This window comes from Sitodiplosis mosellana, unplaced genomic scaffold, assembly GCF_009176505.1.
Source record: "Sitodiplosis mosellana isolate CC-2019 unplaced genomic scaffold, AAFC_SMos_1.0 Smas_scaffold_1, whole genome shotgun sequence".
NCBI lineage: Eukaryota > Metazoa > Arthropoda > Insecta > Diptera > Cecidomyiidae > Sitodiplosis > Sitodiplosis mosellana.
The window spans coordinates 14,834,911-14,851,720 of record NW_022595244.1 but is presented as its reverse complement, the minus strand read 5'-3'; the positions used below and the strand labels follow the sequence as shown (position 1 = coordinate 14,851,720).

Sequence of the window (16,810 nt, the reverse complement as noted above, 5' to 3'; positions counted from 1 at the left end):
AAAAAAAAATACATTGTATTTGCTGAATTCAATGAGAAACGTACCGAAAATGCGCGTCACAAAACCCAACGCGAACTGCGAACTGAACACGGTCAAGATCCATGGAGCTGCATACAACGTTGGTGACACTTTATTGAAACAGAAGATTTAGTTGAATTAAATCCAAATTAAAGTTCGATTCAAGTTGACATTTTCAAGTCATCCACGTGTGTCGAATGCAATAAAACGAGATCATTACCTTCATTTTCATCCAGCCATTTGTACAATTCCGGTAGTCGATCTCGGATCAAACGCGACAATTGATACAATTGCAATTGGAATTGTTTCATATCGGGCAAGTAATTGGCTCGCATCTGGCGACGGAACATCAAGTGTTTCAGTAAATTGAATGCCTCTTCCTCTTCACACTGGAAACGAATAAATGGAATATTTTAGTCTGGTGATCAAGAGAAGAAAAGAAAAAACTCATTTTACGTGATAATAAAAAAATATTTACATGCAAAAGTAGAATGCCGCAAATAAAACCCAAGCCTTGACAGTATCCAAGTTCTGGATCTAGAATTGAGTATGCTTTGAGAACGTTGAAAAGTGATAGTTGACCCACACCAAGCGAATCTTTGTAGTACTGATGGTTAGGGAACGTTCGGCCCAAATCAATGAAGATCGCGTGTTGATGTTCCGTTAGGCTTTTCAACAAGACACTATAGGGTGTGTTGTAATTGGGGAATTTCTTAACATCGACCGGTGCTGTTGTCAATACAAATTGTTCGGCCAAGTATTTCCACACATCGCCGCGGATTGTGCGAGGTACTCCCGCTTTAATTGCTTGCAATATCACTTTTGGGTCACATTTATGCGCGACAACGCCGGCTGCATTCACCTCTTTGCCGATGAATACATCCCAACGATGAACGGCCTCCTTTTCAGATGGCATAATCTCATCGTAATCCAACTTAATCTTCTTTCGTTCGTGCTCATCTTTGCGTGCTTGATTTCGTTCATTCTCTTTTTCCATGCGAATCAAGAGAATCGTCTGACGAATTGCAGTTTTCCATAATTCGCGATAGTCGTCTTTGGTACGCTTTTTCATATTAACCAGTTGCCGATTTCGCATTCGAAGCGGCGACATCAGTTTATCTGCTTCATTTCCATTCTTTGATGGTGTCACGACTCGCTGTAGCATCTCGTGACGCCATGAACCCGTTTTGCTCGATTCCTTCGGACTATTGCCCACTTTCATAAATCTAGAGATGGAAAGAAAATGGGAAGTGAGTATTAGAAAGCTCATTTCGGTTAACTCAGTTTACGAACTTACATATCCATCATTGGTGATTTTGGTTCCTCTTTTAGAGGCTTTGATGCAGCCGACAAATCCATCGATCCAGTTCTTGGCCGAGATGTGGTTGGACCGTCAGTTTCTTCATCGCTCTTTTTGAAACTATGTTCACTACTGTTTGATGACACTTTTACTTCCTGAAGAATTAAAATTAGAAAACATTTTTGAAATGGCATCTTTCATCTAAAAATTAAAAAAAAAAATTATAAAAGAAATTGATTGCAAACCTTTGTTTTGTTCTCCTTTTGAGCCAGCGCCACTTCGTCTTTGCTGTTTTTTCGTTTCAGCAAATGATCAAAAGAGCTGGTCAATGATCGCTTCGCTTTCATAAATATAGTGCTGCCGCCCAAGTATTGATTCAAAAACTCCGTTCGATTTTCGGCTGTGTCATGAACATGCCGCTGTTGACGTGATTCGCTGTGAGCGCGCAAGAGCATCATCAAAAATTGGTTTTGTTCAGCCAACGAATGGTCGGCAATCTCTTCGGCACCATAATATTTAGCAAAGATTGTATCCTGTTCATCTTCGGGTAATTGTTCGATGCGACGGAAAATCAATGTTTGTGCCTTTTTGTCATTCAATCCTTCGACATCGGTGCATAGTTTGTGGTACCACAACATTGGACAGTGTTCACAAGAAAAGACTTGGTTTTTATTACGAATTTTCTTGCTTTCCGAATGTGAAATGAACGACTGTTGAATTGCTGTGATAATATCATCGGCCACCGAATCCGATTGAACCTTGAACACATATCCAATGTAGCCATGGCCCCCATTTGCAGTGGCATCGTTTCGTGAATCGCGAATAATGATACCGAAATGATCGGAGTTTTTATGACCCTGAGAAATGCTTGCCACGTCTTTCATATCTTTGTACAACAGCACCTGCTTGCGATCGGGACTGATCAAACGGATGTCTTCTTTTCCAACCAACAGAACCATGGTGCGATTCTGATCGATTTGTGGAATCGATCCAATCGATGCAGAACGATCTCGACGTTTTGGCGTCCTGCAAACGAAAAGTAAAATTCCTTTATTGGAAAATGTTGGGAAAAAAAGTCGTCGCCATGCCCAGGCAAAACAAAAAAGTCGAATAAATAGATTAAGGCAAACTCATGCTTCGGAAAGAGTTGCCATTTAGTCGAAAATAGCCAACAACTACAAGCAAAGAATATATAACGATGCGAATAGCAAATTGAACAGTACAAAAACTAGAATAGAAATGAAAAATAAGCAAATTCGACGAAAAAAAATCGAGTAAAGCAAAACTACGAACGGCACACAAAACAGAACACAATGAAAATTGATTTCGAAAACTCACATATCGCCTTGAACTTCATCAATATAATCATTACTATTTTTGATGCTATCATTTTCAGTTTCGCTTTGTCTAGCGCTAGTTGAGGTTGCATTTGTTCCGCTGTGGTTTCACATTCATTCGAAAATTTCGACAGAAAGTATGGTCAATGGTCATTCAATGAGACTGGTTTAAGGTGAAGACACAGATAAGAGAAAACAAGTGGAAAACTTACTCGATAAGTGTGCTGTGAAGAGCTGGTGCCAAACTTTTGCGTCGTAGCATTTGACACTTTGTCGGTTGACTTGGATTGTCTTTGTCATTCTCGTAGTTTGTGTTCAGAACTCGTTCATTGTACGACTTTTTTGATTCCTTCGATTCTTTTGACTCGTTTGATCCTTTGGAGGCGGTTTCATCATCATCTTGATCATTTTCCTCGTGTTCCTCGTGTGTTTCTTCGTGCGGTGCCAATTGGCTCATGCTTCCCCGTGGGGACAATCCAGAAATACTACCATTACTACCGCGGCGTCCATATGTCTGTGGAACTTCTAAAGTATGCTGGTCGGCTTCTGAGTTCTATGCGGATGTATTCATTTGCATTAAATGCCATCGATTAAAAATACTAAATTCAAAAATCCTTTCAACGTACCTGCTGTTGATGTTGTTCTGGAAATTGTGGTTGCAATAGCCGAATGCGTTGTGTATCGTATGCCTTGAATTTTGGAAGTGCATCGTCGATAAATGAGAATGGTACACGTTTGTGGGACACCTTAATTTTACCCACGTACATCACCTCAAAGAATTGTGAGTTGCTCGGCGAAATGTCTGGCATGGTTAAATTGACCGTACTACTGCTGGCTGATGAATGACCACTTTTGCTAATGCTTAAATTACTGTTGCTATCTACGTGACTCTTTAAATCGTGCGAATAACTGCGAGATATGTGCATCTTCCGTGTCGATACTATTGATGGGCTGCCATCATGCTGTGCATTACGAACCGATTCGGAAAATTTTAAATTCGATGCTGGTGTCGAGTGTACGCCGTGCGATGCATTCAATGCTTTTTGAAGTGTTTGCAAATCACCACTGCTCGCCGATGTGCGTCCAATAAATGTTGATGGAATCGAACCAACTGATCCGCCTAATGGTTGTGGAGAGTCTCGCATCAAGTGCATCAGACTATTGATCTGAAAATTGGAATTGGAAATTGGAAGAAAATTTAAAATATCGGTTTTAAGAACACATTTATTTGATATCGTCAGTAATAAAAATGAGAAGAAAAAAAACACACTCAAGCATTCCAAGTAAATCGCTGCGGGAAAAACGTGAATATCATTAAAATTTAGCTAAGTAGGTTACGAAAAAAAAACTGGAGAAAATGGCTTTGATAGTAAATGCAAACAACAACATACTCATATGTGTGGTTACGACTCACAAAGTCATTGAAAATATTGATCACAAAATTGTACATTCGTTTCGGTGGAGACATCGATTTTCGAAATGCAACAAATGCACTTGAGTACACATTTTACGTGATGAATTTTAAATTGAAAGAAAAAGAGAGACAGAGAAATAAATGGTTTGGAAACTATGCACTTGGCGACAGAAGATATGAAACTGGTTCAATAGTCCATACACTCGGTTCACATTGATTTTAATTTTTTCTCTCTCTTCTTTTTTTTTATATAAACAAAGCTGCGGCACTCAATCTGTTATCAAATTTTTTTATTTTATTGAGGTATTTTTTCCTTACTTTTTCTATGTGGCTCTCTCTCTCTCTCTCACTTTGGTTAGTTTATAAAATAGAGAAAAAAACTCAATATATTCTTCAACAATTTGCATAAAACCATATGCATTTACATTTTCCCCGTTCGATTAATGAATATATGTATTTGACGCGAATGATAATCATTTGCCTTTTGACCAAACGATGATTGATCTCTTCTTTTGTGCTTTAGAGTGTTTTTCTAATATGTGAGCCCCATTTGGAAATAGAGAGAGAGGGAGAGGAACACGAAAACAATATGTGAGTTCACTATAATTTGAAGTAAATTAAGTTAACCATTTGTCTTTGCAATTTTGTTTTGTTTGGTTTCGATTGTATACACATTGAATGGCCGTTGTTAGAATGCGGTATTCATTGTCAATGTCATCCAATCGAGTTCACCTTTTTGCACACTCATTCGTCTCAATAGACACTCGAACTGTGTGTATTTAGCATTCACTTTAGCTCATTCATTTTAACATTGGGTTCGATGCAAATATGCAGTATGTGTGTGTGTGTGTGTGTGTGTGTGTGCCTGGTTCAGCTAGGCTCGGCTCGCCTCGCCTCTGTTATTGATATTACATTGCGGAGTGCAGCAACAGGTTCTACAAAACACCGTCTCACAAGGTAAACTATCATAATATACATTTCAATATATTTGTCGAAGCAAACTGGTCGCACACGGTTAACGACGAATATATCGCTCACGCATCGTGTTTAGATAACATTGTCGAGTGACTGCATTGCGTATACATTGAGAGAGGGAGATAAAATATGTATGATGAGAAGAAAACAAACTGAACGCACATCTATTTTGCATTTTCAACGTTATATAAAAGTGGAGTAGAAACAGTTATTTGCACTCGATGCATTGGCCATGACTCGTTAAATCTAGTCGACTTAGATTTCTTTTTCTCTCATTGCACTCCACTCTGCTATGCTCTACTCTGCCTCCCATCTGATGCAATCATTTCTGCCATTTGATAGACAAGTGACGATATGAATTCTCTCGAATAATAATGACAACATTATGAAATGATGCAGTTTCTATTCAATTTAGCACGAGATCAAAATCTGATTCTCTTGTGTGTACATTGAGATTGAGAGGAGATAGAGAGAGAGAAAAAAAGACATCATTTGTGCTGTTCGTCACCAATCAAATGTATTATTTATGTAACTAAACCGAATGCCAATTGTGAGTTTTAATTTTAAACAGTTTGACATCACGCTTCGTTTCGTTTCGATTTGATTCAATTGGCTTGCGCATTGCAACACAACCGATACATTCAGAGCGATTCGTGAAGTACAAAAAAAAACGATTATTTCACATATTGGCAGCCGACTCAAAGATTCACGTCGAAACACCCGAAAACTAATCGATCGCCTGATTCAATGTATCTGACGATTTTGTTTCTCGACGATTTCTCAGTTGTTTATTGATTTCCGCAATCTTTTTATTTTTCAAAGTTTGCATGTCTGATTTGTTGCCGTTGAAAAAAAAAAACAATCATTTTCATGCTGTTGAAATAGAAGCGAACATTAGTTTATTCAAATATTGCTCTCTTCCGGAGAGTTTTGTCGCACGAAACCAGAATTAGAATGTTTTTTTTTGCGGTACTTTTCCCAATACAATCGGACATTCAAACTAGCATTATGTTTTGGCTTCCTTGTTCCAACACGCGTTATCTTTATCGTTTATCGCGGTTTGACGCAGATGCGTTTTTTTCACGTTCCCCGACACCAGTTTTAGTGGTTTCACGTGAATTTCGACTTAAAACATAATAATTGTGTGCTATAAAAAGATGTGACATTTGCTTCCAAAAAATAAACCTGATTGAATGAGATGACAGAAAACAAGAAAAATTAAGTAAGAAAGTATTTCCAGCCATTGAAATAATCACAAATCGGCGATTAAATTGATAGACGGTGTGCTGCGTCATCAGTGTCGCACGCCCAGAAATTTACGTTCGGAATATTAGGCTTCATAGTTCATATCGAATAAATATATAATATATATCTGATTATTTCAAAAGCTGGGAATACTTTGTTATTTCATTTTTCTAGTTTTCTGTCATCTCATTCAATCAGGTTTATTTTTTGGAAGCAAATGTCACATCTTTTTATAGCACACAATTATTATGTTTTAAGTCGAAATTCACGTGCGTATACGCATAATACATTAATTTTGTATATTTCCCTCTCGATTCATCGTTTGGCACAGAAAAACATCATTATTATTTGTATATTTATGAACAGATTCGTTGTGTGGCTGGAGATTTTTCATGACTACGGGCGAGCCGATGCGCAAATCATAACTGCGTTTTTTTTTTCAAGTGTCATGCAATATTTTTTGAATTAAATTCCACCATAAATTGATGAATAAAAAAAGTTGGTCGTTGTTCGCAGTAATGTTTCACATGTTATTCTTGTAGTAGCATAGAGTTCATCGTTTCTTTTTTCTCCCCAGTTAAGGTAATGAGTCGAACGTTCTCATTGATTTATCTGGTTTTTTTTTCCTATCAGAGTATCAACGGTAATAGACATATTTATTAATAAAAAAAACTGTTGCCAATGCAAAGAACCATGAAATTTCTATGTCAACAGCAGCAAATATTCTGAAAATTAGCGATGATGAAAATCATAAATTTAAACCAGAAATGGGAAGAATGGTGATTCTATGTAATTATTTATTTACATGTGTTTTTTTCATTTAAAAAATAGCACGTTTTGCACGATAGACGATGAATTCAGGTGAGAGTGTAATCGACAACGTAAAATCAAATATGGACTAAAGTCGTCAACGAAATTGCCACACAATGCACAACCGTAATGAGTGTTTGCACATTTCATAGACGTGGTTGCCTTGGTTCAAACTCTCCTAAAGGTCAGTCTGGTTTTTATGGAGGTGCACAGCTATCGCAAACTTTTCATCTCAGACTGTATTGCAGCCTCACATTTTTTTTTTGTTGGCACTTTTTATTCTGTTGGTGTCGCTGTTATTGTTGGTAACCATTGCGAATCGACAGATGAGATAAAAATCTCATAAGTTTCAATTTAGCGTGCGCCGCCAACCAGGAATTAAAAACGAATAATAAATTGATTTGTGCATTCTTGGTATGCTTTACCACACAAATTGATGATCAATCTAAGAGAATCACGAACTTCGATTGCGATCGCAAAGTCACATAAAACGAAACCATTGCAATAACAACTGTTCTGAGTATACATTTTTTGCACGCTGATCAATTAGTAAACAAAAACAAGCTGCTTAAAACAATTGACGTAATTGAAATCATGCATGCCGAATAAATAACAGCCCAACAGCAAGGAAGCTCAATATTTTCTCTATTGTCTTTCAAAATTCTCTTTCCTTTTGTGTTTTTATTTGTCATATTACTTTGAACTTTGTGTTAAATCATGGCTTCGGGCAAAATTGTAATAATTGCGACTCGGATTTTGACTCAAGAATCTCAATGAGTTTCAATTTTTATTTAAAATCTTTTCAAACAGTCTCTAAATTGTTGTATTGTCTATCATGATTTCGTGTAGTGGCCAATTATCACATGGAGACTGCCTTAATATCTTTTTCGTTAACCACAATTGCGATGTCGATATTGTTGTATGGGGACAGACAATTTTTTTTTATTGCCACTTGCTGCAATTTAATACAAAACAAATTAATTGTTAAAGAAAGCCCTTTTCCCAACCGCAATCAATAACAATTTGATCATTTATTTCAATTGTTCATCTTGTTTAGCTTCATTGAAGCGACAACATTAGATGTGTGTTTGTGCAAAGAATGAACCATGAATTTGTTTACCACCTGGTAGTTTAGTCGCTGTTGTCAATCGAAATAAAAGTCAAGCTCATCAAGAATTTTTTTTAAATAAATGCTGAGTGTTGTTTGGAAAAATGATCATTTTAACCCCTCAATCTGTAAATTTACACTCACAACAAAAGTATGGCCAAGTAAATATTTTCTATTTAGAAAATTAGTAGTTGACATTGGATTGCATTGAGTTTCGATGATTCGACAAAAAAAAATGTCAGTCTCTTTCACCAAATCACATACACTCCATACTCAAACTTGAACTTTGCAAAGCAATAATACTGTTTGCTTTAGAATACACACCGCAAATCAACGTGTAAATATGTACATTTTCCATTAAATCATTTGAATGCCTTTCGAAGTTTATTGGTGAAATAAGCGTATATGCACATTTTAAGATTACTTTACTAGTAAATGTGCGCTCGTGTGACAATTTCGGTCTTTTGAATGCTATTAACGAGAGAAACAATTACACCGAAGCCTTCTACAATAGAACAGCACATGGGTGTCATTTAAAAATTGCTGTACAATTCGGATCAGAAGCTACTATAGTGGGATTCGTTGATTGATAGTGAATGTCGGAAGTTATATACCGGGTAAATACAAAGATTTATTGATTTTTTAGCCTTTGGCCCAAATTAACTGCTGTGCGAGAAAAAAATCCCCGGCAACGAAAAACATTTTCATAATACGATAATACTTCTTAATTCGGAATTAATTTATCGGCATCAATTGAATGGCATAGAGAGATTGTAAGTATTTTTTTTTACATTGAAATTCTATACGAACCGATTAGCTCACATATGTTGTCTCTTGGTGCCAATAGCAATAATTATCCAGCCAATCAAATGTGTATCATTTGTCAATGTTAACGCGTGCTGTGCATGTGAATGTGCGAACACAGTTTAATTGCTGTAATCGTTGAACACAACAAATTTGTGTTGACCCAGAGAAATGTAAATTGAGTGACAAAAACCATATAGTTGCCACTTCCAATTAAAACGCAATCACCTTCGGAAGTGAGAAGTATGTTTTGTTTCCATCTCATTCGAACCGTGGGAGTGGTGATAACAAATCAGCACCAACGAACGTAACACAAAATCAAAATCAGTGTTGAAAAACGCCCATTTCGGATGAAGAAATGGCAAATGTGTGCTTGATTGTGGTTTACTGTGCTTCTGCATCCATTTAATACAATGCGATTATGATTATGCAACAACGAGAACCTATTATCATCCAATAAAAGTGTTCTCCTTGCCATCGTTCGCATTTAATCAGTTTGTTTACGAATTTTCGGCGAGTCACATTTCAATGATGAACACATCCATATATCTAAACGACAAAGAAGACGACAACGTCAAATTGGATGTATGACACCAATTCGGCGGTGGACAGTGATCGATTTTGGCGAAAAGAAAGAGAAGAGACCCAGCAACAACAACGCACATAATGCTCTCTCTTTATATAGATGAATATGACAACGCTTTTGTCATACCTAATGCGAACTCATTAAAATGTGTTTGGAAATGTGTTATTAACCATAAATTATGGGAATTGGCCGCATGGTATTTTTTTCGTGTTGTTATTTTTCTTTGGTACGAAGTTCAATGTCTGAAACAAAATATCGGTGGATTTTTTCTACAGTAAATGCGTATTTCAAATATTTCAAATGTCTTTATGGTTTTTTTTGTAAAAGAAAATGAAGGGAACGAAGACGTGAAAAGTGAGAAACTATTTTTATTTCATTTGTTACCCATGCTAAATATATACCCAACAGATCGAATGTTAGTATTTATTCAAATTGGAAAAAAATGAACGAAAAAACACACACAAAAAATTAACCCGAAAACACACTCCGTCGCGAAAACAACAACAAAACAAAGATGAAGGGAATGACGCACAATTCAAAATATTTTATGTGCAAAAATCAAGTTGTTAGAATTGCTTTTTGATGCGTTTGGCTTTGTGTGTTTTTGTGCAAATGGCAGTGTGATGTTTTCGACTCAAACGTGTTTTGCTGCCAAATGTCGACATTGCTATTGATAAGCAAATTTGTGCAGAAATTGCCAATTTGAACAGAACAAGCAATTTATAACGATAATGAGTATAGTTAAATGAGTTGAGTCCGTTACGGCATAAGCAAAGCCGGTTTCGATAGGATTAATATTGTTTTGCGGTTTCAATTGATTTTTTACAAATTTCACGGATATTGTTGTTAAAGAATTATTGAACCCCTTTTTATGAGCAACATCAACAATAAATGGTGATGCATTCAAATTGGGCACGCGGCTGTGCAAAAGTACAACTCATTAATCACACATACATATCGACGCTTCGGCACTGACAGTGTTGATGCATCACTCATGGAACTTATTAAAATATTATCACGATGAAACGGTATTGTAAACATGATTGTTGCTTGTGTCCGCTTGGAAAATATAATTTGTTTTGAGTGATGTAAAAGAGACGTGAAAATGTAATAATAATTTACCGCTCAAGCGAAGAAGAATTTCGTCGTCGCCGTAGTCACTTTTGAATCCCGTTGGTGTAGTTAGTCAGCTATTCCGTCTCAATGTCTTTGGCCAATGTTTATTTTACAGTAAACCGATTTACCACATCTAGATTCAGATATATGCAGTTTTCTCTGTTGAGTTTTGCTGTTGGAGTTTTCTATCATTCAATATTTATTCAATTTTCTCTGTTGAATGTGAAATTACCACTTATTTTGTTACGAATAAATTCACTCACGATTCAAAATCGAGCAGATAATTTGCTTTTAATAATGATAAAACATCGTTGTAAGTAAATTCTTCAATCAATCAATTGCGTTTTGTAAAGTCGAGTAATTATCTTTTTGCTCGAACAAGAAACGAAACAATTAAAAAAAATAATCAAATTGCAAGAGCGCTATTGTTCAGCTTGGAAATGAGTTTCGAATTAAATTTCTTGGGCACATTAAATCCGTTCACTTTTTATCTCTTTTTCTCTTTGTGTATTTTATTCTTCTACTTATTTTTTCAATCCAAATAGTTTCTGGTTTTCACTCGAATCGAGTTTCTTTTTATCACATTGCCGTTGAATCAATTTCATCCACAAATTAAACAAGCTATCTGATTCAAACAGCGTATTCAATACTTTCTTACGTTTAAAAACTTGACTAAATTTAGAACCGCAGTTTTTCCGTTGCTCTGTATCTCTCTCTTTCTCTGCCTATGCTCTATGTATGCAAATATACGAAGCGCGTCGTAAAATATCACATTTAAATGTGGTGAGCTTTGTAATTTGATTTGGATTCCTGTTCGAATTTTGTGACTGCGGTGCTGCTGCTGCTGCTGCTGCTGCTGAGCAAAACTTTCAAACCGATCGACGATAAAATTTCAACTGAACGTTCAACCGAACGTATTGGGAATGGTGACCGCAAAAAGTCGACGCAAGCGAAACGATAGAGAGACACTCTCAGAATCAGCCAACACTCTCTCTTCGTATACATGCTCTCACACACATGTCTACCGAGAAGCGAACGAAAAACACTGTCTTTAGCAATTGAATATTAAAATAAAGGTTTTTGGATCGTATCGTAGATACCTTATTTAATGTTATTGTCGTTGATTTTGTCATTGGCACCGAGTGTGTGTGAAAGCTGCTACTAGATTTATCATGCATATACATACACATACGCATACACATTTTAAGAGAGTTCACTCACTGGGAGCGCAAAAATTTGTGTTTGTCATGAAAATCAATGTGAGTCGCTCTCTCGCACACGGCCGAGAGATAAAAAAACTTAAACGTATCTAACGACAGATAAACGGATAAGGAGGCTGTGTGCGAACGGACGCATACGCGCCACTGATCATTTTCTTGATGAATAAATTATCAAATTAACATAAAAAGCTACGCAAAACAAATCAAGTCACACGTTCGCGTGCACTGCGAATCAACAGAAAAACATACATGCATGTGACAGCCTCAGCACGAGCAAAACAATCAAACACTCTTATTATGTTGTTTATTTCTCACGCCACAAGAGATAAACAGGATATTTTGCAATGAGAATTCTTGGGATTACTCTTTAATTTTTGCCTATGGTGATTGTTTACCATGTGCCTTGAATATGTTATTTTCCGTCAATATTATTCAGAGCGCACTAAGTATCTAAACATTCACTATAGTGATAAGCAATGCTTAGTAAGCATCAGTATGATGAATATTGAAATTTATTACAGACTTTTGCTGTTTTTCAATCATTTTTGCTCAATTTTTTTTTCTCTTGAAAGCAATCAAATCGCGCTCTGTTTCTTCGTCGCTCTGAGACTGGCATCTGTGTGCATCTGGGTTGTTGCGGGCGCACGGCCTGCGGAGAATAACAAATTCTACGTTGACACAGCACATTTGAAAAAGGTGAACAAGTTTCGAATTGAAATATATGAGTTCTATATATTTACTTGAGCAAGCGACAAAAAAAAACAACACAATAAATTCGAAACAAATTTAATTTGAAATGTGCATAGTAGTTGACTTGAACGGTGAGCAAGTTTGAACCGAAGTTCGGTTATCTCCGGTTCATTAATCGAATTCCCTCGTCAGCCATTGCAATTTCTGAATGCATGATGTTATTGAAATGTGACTCAAATTTTTTTCAACATATTTGATCAGCTTTAGCTCACAGGCTGGAAACCATTTTTGGATTGAACTTGAAGTGAATTTGCATCGCACAGACAGTCTGATGCCGTTTTCGTTCTTTGTTTGCTTGCTGCTTTTTAGTATCTCTTGTGAAAAATTTAAAAATGATATTTTTCCCATAAATTCTCCGTCCTCAATATATATACACACATATAGCAAGCATCGAATTGGCTCTCGGCCAAGAATAACTATTTCGACACATACACCAGAGGGAACGAGTCGAACAGCCAAGCTTGTATTCGTTGAGCGGAAAATAATCGCGCCGTTGTTTATTTTTCTATTCGTTGACTTTGTCACTGCAACAACAAAAACAAAATATGCTGCCAAAAAAGACGTTGAGAACGAGAAGAGAGAGAGAGAGAGAGAGAGAGCTCATGAGGCCGTTGGAGAAAGGGGGCCGCTCAGCAAGGCATGTAGGTGTTTTATCGTGAGAATAGTATATGCAGCAATTTAGTAACTGTCATTGGATGAAGTGATTTCCATATCAGCAAAATGAATTTCCATAAAATTACGCGACTTTTTGAACTTTTTCAATTTAAATGAAAATTCTGCAATCATCATGTGCACATTTTAGTCATGGCCATGATAGAAAACACATGTACGACCACACGTTCAGCGCAAGAAAGAACGAGATGTGGAAAATACTGTTTTGATTTGAATTTAGTGAAATTCGAAGAATTCAGTGGTTTTTATTGCTCGCATGTACATCAAAAGCTCTCAATGTATCACAAAAAACGAAGAAAAGAAAAGAAACGAGCGGGGAATGCCAATAGCGTTCAAAGATTGCATGTGATTTCATCGTGATACAAAATGACAATTGCATGAAACTGCAGTTTGCCAATAAGTCATATTAACTCAAACGAAACGAAACCGAACCGAGTCCTTTTTTTTCGCCACGATCATCAACCGCATGAATGGTTGTCATACATTTTTAATTCGTTCATTAGACATACGGTAAACGTGAACACTGCTTTCAATTCATTCGTCGCGCCAAATTGTAATCGATATCATAAAGCTATTGAATGAAATGAATAGGTATTTGAATGATTTTGGGTAATACCCATCAATGTTGAGCGTTTGTCAATAATTGTTGGGCGTTGGTTGACAATCATATCATCGTTTAACATCGGTTAATGGTTCAACTCTATTCGAATGTGCTTTGATCGATAAAAACAGCCACATGCGCGATGTTTATGCGGTTCTTCGATTGAGATCTCTTTGGACTGTGACATATTTAATTCGTATTTGATTTCATTTTGCTCACCAATCGATTGCTACATACATTTTGTACGAGTGGACATTAGAATTATTACAGAAGCAGCACTCTGGGGTGAATATTATTCAACTGAATAATATCTGTCTGTTTATGAAAGCATAGCATGCGACTGAAACGTGAAAATCATTCTGGCTGTTGGTGAAATGCACGAAGGAAACAAGTCGAAAACAAACGAAAAGAAAAACACCGAGTCAAATAATAATCATTTCGAATGTAACGAATACAGGCAAAATAACCGTGAGCGATTGTGTTGTGTGAGTGTGCTTTGCGCGAAACACGTTCATTGTGAGTGCTATCACGTTTTAGACCGATTGGCACCTGCGTGTTTGAAATGTAGGGCATTAATCGCATACAGGATTTGTACTGCTTTTTTTTGCAATTTATCCTTCGGTGGATTTGTAAACAGTATTTCGTATCATTGGAATATGCTTTGTTTACGTTTCATTAATTTTCGGGGAGAGTTTATGTGATTACAAGAGCTTGAACATTTAACGAAATATGACTCGAAATAGTGAAGGAAATCAATTATTATTAATTAGCTGCACGTTTTTTGCGATAAAATGAATAAAATGCGGCTGTTATCTTTCAAATGTCATTTTGACCTTTTTTCGTGCTACCAATTACGGCACATGTTACAATTCGAATGAAAAAGCCGTTGTACCATGTCGAGCACTCGATATTAGGAAATATACCAAAAAAAAATATTTTGCCTGAGTTGTTGTTTATTCGCTTGGGATTTGTGTTGTATCTTTTTCTCTTCTACGAATTGATTTAGATTGACTTACCTGCTCCAAATGTGGACTCTCGAATAAAAATACATGCAGCAATGGATCTCGGGGATTCTTCAATAAGTAGACGATACCATGAACGCCAGCCTTGGCGTTCACTTCGTCGATTATGGTGGATTGGGGCCGTCGATTTGGGAATGTTATAAATTCCGTGAGTTTACTTTTGCAGTTCACCGCATTTTGAGCCGTAGCTATTTTGCAAATGCCCACAATATATTTGAGTTGATGCGTGAACTGAAGCTCAAAATCCTCATTGTACGTCTCAAGAACACCATTTTCTATGCCGATCGATAGCTAAACAAACAAATTACGAAAATGCTATTAATATGCGTGATTCCGAAATTACAGGGCTTATATCGAATTTCGGTGTTATACAAATTAAGATTAATCGATATTCAGCTGAAATTCGGTTAATTTGATTGGTTCTTTTGGGGAAAAAACCTCGCTCAAACTACGAAGAAAAACGTTCTATGCTCAAGGACAACGATTTTAATTATATGATAACGTAAATAACTTGTTATGTTTTCGACTAAGAAAAATGCTATTTTTAGTTTCAGGACGCATTTTCTACTTACATTTGTAAACTGTTCACGACTGTAAATATCAGCAATAGTCCATGGCAGCATTGCCGCCGAAAATCGGGGATCAACTGAGGCACAGCCGCGCCATTGCATCGAAATCAACTTTGTTTTCATATCGAAATATTACTCGGTATTTTTCAACGTCAACACAAAACTTTAAAATGCATATCAAATAAAACTTTGATCGTTTTAAAGTAGCCAAAAGTCTGGAACGTAGATGATAAACACACACACTGTATCCTTGTAAGCGTAGCAAACTTTTTCAATGAACAGCAAAAAAAAGTGTCATAAGCTCTATAATCAAACCCAGTGCCAATTTTGCCAACCGAAAATTTACAAATGCAAACACAGGACTTAGCGTACGAACGAACTGTACACTGGCTTGAAAAATACGGAATACACTCCGATTGAATGTACTCCAACTTCAAAGAGCAACGTTTCGAGTGTATTTTCTGTTCTTTTTGTTATTCGTTCTATACCTTCAGTGGTGGTGCTTTCTTTTTTATGTGCATTGCGCCACTCGAAGTTTCAATTATCATTGATTTTTCTTGCACTTAGTTTTGCATGGTATTTTATTTCAGTTTCAAAGCACCAATAAAAATCACTTTGACATTCATTCATTCATTCATTGTCTATGGCAAAAACAGTCGAAATTTCATTCACACAAATTTTCAACAAGTTTTCTTTCTATTTTTTGCTAAATTATCAACACGGTAACAGAGGAGAGAAAAAAAACAATATTACAGAACATTGAATTTATTTGCCATTGTGTTTAGCGAATGGTTTTAGCACGATATCGAATATTTATGATCGAAATGCAGTGGCAAGTGAAGAAAATACAAAGAACAATGAAAAAGAAACACTAGATGTTTATCACTACCGATCCCGTTACGATTTTCAATCGTAAATGTGGAAAGAATCTATATAGTTTTATGTGTGATGGATTGTTATTTTGCCCATGGAACACACCAAGAATTCCATACAAAATAGTTTCAAGTATACATCGAATTGGTTGAGATGTATCTGTATGGATAAAAAGCGGTTGACGAATCGCATGCGTCAGTTGAAATGTCACTTTTTGAAATTACCTTTTGGATTGTGTATAAGGCCCTTTCGCTCATCATATATAACCATCTCTCTCTCATTGTTCATACGCACATTTTTCTCCCAATAGATGGCGCTGACTACACTCACCAATTCAAAGCGACTTTTTTTTTCCTTGCAAACGACAAGCAAATAAATCATTTTTCCATT

At 36.4% G+C, this 16,810-nt stretch overlaps 1 protein-coding gene across 11 annotated transcripts; it reads right to left on the bottom strand.

The window, feature by feature from the left end:
• Positions 1–44: 44 nt before the first annotated feature.
• LOC129565464 (TBC1 domain family member 4) lies at positions 45–16,713 on the bottom strand (the record flags this gene model as incomplete). Of its 11 annotated transcripts, none has more annotated exon segments than XM_055440424.1 (11): positions 45–128; positions 239–407; positions 497–1,244; positions 1,316–1,473; positions 1,564–2,344; positions 2,657–2,755; positions 2,868–3,208; positions 3,282–3,821; positions 14,973–15,269; positions 15,551–16,253; positions 16,437–16,713. In XM_055440424.1, coding segments are annotated over 10 exon segments (3,337 nt in total), but the record flags the coding sequence as incomplete, so codon positions are not given.
• Between the last annotated feature and the right edge of the window lie 97 nt (positions 16,714–16,810).